At 37.3% G+C, this 5000-nt stretch overlaps 1 protein-coding gene across 1 annotated transcript in view; it reads right to left on the reverse strand.

Annotated features, from left to right (window-relative positions):
* The window catches only part of shkbp1 (SH3KBP1 binding protein 1), a gene marked incomplete in the record, with an annotated part of 12807 nt that extends 8580 nt beyond the window's left edge, over nt 1-4227 (reverse strand). The window contains 5 exon segments of the mRNA XM_062419560.1: nt 766-846; nt 1627-1759; nt 1879-1924; nt 3138-3191; nt 4075-4227. Of these exon segments, the coding sequence (XP_062275544.1) occupies nt 766-846; nt 1627-1759; nt 1879-1924; nt 3138-3191; nt 4075-4133 (373 nt within the window).
* Nucleotides 4228-5000: the final 773 nt, after the last annotated feature.

The raw sequence follows: 5000 nt of genomic DNA on the forward strand, positions 1-5000 counted from the left end.
TGTGTGTGTGTGTGTGTGTGTGCGTGTGTCTCTCTCTGTGTGTGTGTGTGTGTCTCTGTGTGTGTGAGTGTGTCTCTCTCTCTGTGCTGTGTGTGTGTGTGTGTGTGTGTCTCTTTCTGTGTGTGTGTGTGTGTCTCTCTGTGTGTGTCTCTCTCTCTGTGTGTGTGTGTGTGTGTCTCTCTCTGTGTGTGTGTGTGTGTGTGTGTGTGTGTGTGTCTCTCTCTATGTGTGTGTGTGTGTGTGTCTCTCTGTGTGTGTGTGTCTCTCTGTGTGTGTGTGTGTGTCTCTCTCTTTCTGTGTGTGTGTGTCTCTGTGTGTGTGTGTGTGTGTGTGTGTGTGTCTCTCTCTCTGTGTGTGTGTGTGTGTGTGTGCGTGTGTCTCTCTCTGTGTGTGTGTGTGTGTCTCTGTGTGTGTGAGTGTGTCTCTCTCTCTGTGCTGTGTGTGTGTGTGTGTGTGTGTCTCTTTCTGTGTGTGTGTGTGTGTCTCTCTGTGTGTGTCTCTCTCTCTGTGTGTGTGTGTGTGTGTCTCTCTCTGTGTGTGTGTGTGTGTGTGTGTGTGTGTGTGTGTGTGTGTGTGTGTGTGTGTGTGTGTGTGTGTGTCTCTCTCTATGTGTGTGTGTGTGTGTGTCTCTCTGTGTGTGTCTCTCTCTCTGTGTGTGTGTGTGTGTCTCTCTCTTTCTGTGTGTGTGTGTCTCTCTGTGTGTGTGTGTGTGTGTGTGTGTCTCTCTCTCTGTGTGTGTGTGTGTGTGTGTGTGTGTGTGTGTACCAGGTGGAGGCAGGTATCCGTTGAACAACACGTTTCCACAGGACGATCGGTCCAGCTCGTCACACAGCTGCAGCTTTCTCACTGTTAGAGACACAGAGCTCATGTTTCACTGAGTGATGGAGCTGTGATGTTTATTATATAACCATCAGAGCCATCAGCCTTCACTGCTACATCATTAAAATACATCCTCATAACTACTATCTTATTAAAACTATTAACTATTCATTTCACTAAAACACATGTCAATAGATACAGAGATAATCTGACCCAGAAGTTAATATTACATTTTTAAATATTTTCATTTTTGTGGATTTTGGGCCACTTTATGTCGTCAAATTTCCGAATAAAAGAACATTTAGGATGTTTTTACAGCTATAAAAAGTAAAAAAAAATGGGTTAAATTAAACCCTGGACATTATGTAAGGGTTCAAATATATTCATTTTTGTGCATTTCAGACCACTTTAGATCACTTTAAGTCATCAAATTCCAGAGTAAAAGAACATTCAGGGTGATTTTACAGCTGTCAAATGTAAAAAAACAAATGGGTTAAATTTGACCCCAAATCATATGTAAGGGTTAAAATATTATGTTAAATCCTCATAACTACTATCTTATTGAAACTATTAACTATTCATTTCACTAAAACACATGGCAATAGATACAGAGATAATCTGACACAGAACAGCCTCAATGGACAAACGAGAGATGTAGATCTACGGAGAGAGAGGAGGGTCAAAATGGGTCAAATTTGATCCAAACAGAACAGACTGTACGGGGTTAAAGGGAGCGTCTAATTTGTCCTCTCATGTAAAAATGTCTCTGTGAAGCTGCAGAAAGAAGATGTACGATCTGCGTCTCACCGAGCGGCGTGATGCCGTAGAACTCGGCCTCGTGCATGAGCATGTGCACGCTGATGGAGCGGGGGTGCAGCTCTTTGGTCCGCAGGAAGTTGAGGATGGGAGCGAACAGGGAGGGGTCCCTGTCGATGAAGATCTACGGAGAGAGAGGAGGGTCAAGAGAGAGCGATCAGGTGAGGTTATTACAGGACACACAGCAGCGTCACAGCGATGATGTCATCATGATGTCATCAAATAAACAACAGAAACACTCACAGCTCCGGTTTCATCTTTTAACGTCGAGATCCGACCGCTGAGAAGACTGAAGACAAATAATCCAGATGTTAGTGATAGAAATACTGTAATACTGCATACTACATCACTCATAATACTGCAGTACTTTAACTGTAATACTGCATACTACATCACTCATAATACTGCAGTACTTTAACTGTAATACTGCATACTACATCACTATAATACTGCAGTACTTTTACTGTAATACTGCATACTACATCACTCATAATACTGCAGTACTTTTACTGTAATACTGCATACTACATCACTCATAATACTGCAGTACTTTTACTGTAATACTGCATACTACATCACTCATAATACTGCAGTACTTTTACTGTAATACTGCATACTACATCACTCATAATACTGCAGTACTTTAACTGTAATACTGCATACTACATCACTCATAATACTGCAGTACTTTTACTGTAATACTGCATACTACATCGCTCATAATACTGCAGTACTTTTACTGTAATACTGCAATACTACATCACTCATAATACTGCAGTACTTTTACTGTAATACTGCATACTACATCGCTCATAATACTGCAGTACTTTTACTGTAATACTGCATACTACATCACTCATAATACTGCAGTACTTTAACTGTAATACTGCAATACTACATCACTCATAATACTGCAGTACTTTTACTGTAATACTGCATACTACATCACTCATAATACTGCAGTACTTTAACTGTAATACTGCAATACTACATCACTCATAATACTGCAGTACTTTTACTGTAATACTGCGTACTACATCGCTCATAATACTGCAGTACTTTTACTGTAAGGGGATTTTTCATGCAGTACTTTTACTTGTGATGTAGTATTTGTACTTTTTACTGCAGTAAAGGATCTGAGTACTTCTTCCAACCACCTTTGAGCACATACATACACACCTGTAACAAACATCTGGAGCCACTTTTATGTATTTTTTTTCTAATATTAGAAGTACTTTGCGTCTAATCACACAGAAATAACACTGACAGTTCTCAGTACTTATTCTTAAAGTTTAAAATGAGCAACATGTGCCGTTATCTTTACATCTGTATATAAGATCTTAATTACACTTTAATTTGAGCTTCTTCCAAGGCAACACATGTGTGTGTGTGTGTGTGTGTGTGTGTGTGTGTGTGTGTGTGTGTGTGTGTGTGTGTGTGTGTGTGTGTGTGTGTGTGTGTGTGTGTGTGTGTGTGTGTGTGTGTGTGTGTTCCTAACCAACCTGGAGAAAAACGAGTCAGGAACCCATGTGAGCGTCTGTCTGGAGGTGCTGAACCTGTAAACAAACAAACAAACAAACAAACAAACAAACAAACAAACAAACAAACATTAAATCTTATGATCTGTGTGAATGTTAATAACTTCACCACACACACAAAAGATGAAATATAAGTAACTTTTATAACAATTAGCAGCCATTTATGTCATCTAACCTTCACATAAGCTCTCTGTATATTATCAATGAATCACAACAGGCTTTAGTAAAACGACCAAAGATACTAAATCCTCCTTTTTGTGTGTTTAACCTACATTCAGACATTGATTTTTAACCGAGTTCCATTGTCGGACAGAGAAGTTACTCCTTCCTGCTTCCTCCATGAGCGGTAGCAAACAACTCAATTAGATATTATAAAACATATTTAACTTATTAATCGTGTGTTTGTGCCGACTGTGCATACTCTACAAACACAGCTTAGCATTGTTGCAGCAGCTTAGCTCCACATTTAGGTCGCCTGGTTCCATCATCGGACACAAAGCCACCCACACCTCCTCACACACTGATTATTTAGCCTCTATCTTTGCTCTATATTATGTAGTAATGGAGTAACTCTGCTTTCAATTAAAGCGACTTTAAACTGAGGAAAAACTACTAATTTTAGACGTATTAATAAGGTAAAACAAGTTTAATAAAGTGTTGCAATGTAGTTATACGCTGCAGGTAGATTTCTGTTTAAAAATAAATAAATACATAATGTTGTTTTAGTAGTATAAGGTTGTGATTGAGACAGGAAAGTGTTAATTTAGTTGTAATTAATTCAGATGGTTTAACTCATCTCTTAACACCAGTAAACCAGTCGGATGTGCGCCTGTCCGATAATGGGCGCATCAGAGTTAGCATTGGTGGCTAGCCGCCGTTAGCTCGTCCTCCGGTTCCTCACCTCTTCCCTCCGACGTTCAGGTGGATGATGTCGCCGCTCCTCGCCGTGTTAGACATCATAGCTGCTCCGGAAGCCCGACACACTTCCAAGAAGCAACAACAATACTTTAAAAAAAATTGTTTTAATCCATTTTCTTTTCTTTTCTTTTCTTTTCCTTTTTTTTAAAGGATAAATTCAGTTTCCGTTCTTGTTTTTTAAGCCAACTTCCTGTCGCGTAGAGAGGCGGAGAGCGGAGAGTAAAACCCGGAGTGGATCCGCCGCAACAGCCGGAGAGACGTGAACAAAACCAGGACCGGAGCACCGGACCGGAGCACCGGACCGATGCACCGGACCGGAACACCGGACCGGAGCACCGGACCGGAACACCGGACCGGAGCCGGAGTCTGTGATCGGAGGGAAAATATCTCAAGATATGGAAGTTCATTTCAGCCAAAACTACAACTAATAATAATAATAATAATAATAATAATAATAATAATAATAATAATAAATACTACTACTAATAATAATAATAATAATAATAATACATGATAATAATAATAATAATAATAATAAATAATAAATAATAAATAATAAATAATAATAATAATAATAATAATAATAATAATAATAATAATAATAATAAATACTACTACTAATAATAATAATAATAATAATAATACATAATAATAATAATAATAATAATAATAATAATAAATAATAAATAATAAATAATAATAATAATAAATAATAATAATAAATACTACTACTAATAATAATAATAATAATAATAATAAATAATAATAATAAATATTACTACTACTACTAATACTAATAATAATAAATAATAATAATAAATACTACTACTACTACTAATAATAATAATAATAAATAATAATAATAAATACTACTACTACTACTAATACTAATAATAATAAATAATAATA

The sequence above is a fragment of the Scomber scombrus genome, chromosome 5 (genome assembly GCF_963691925.1).
Source record: "Scomber scombrus chromosome 5, fScoSco1.1, whole genome shotgun sequence".
NCBI lineage: Eukaryota > Metazoa > Chordata > Actinopteri > Scombriformes > Scombridae > Scomber > Scomber scombrus.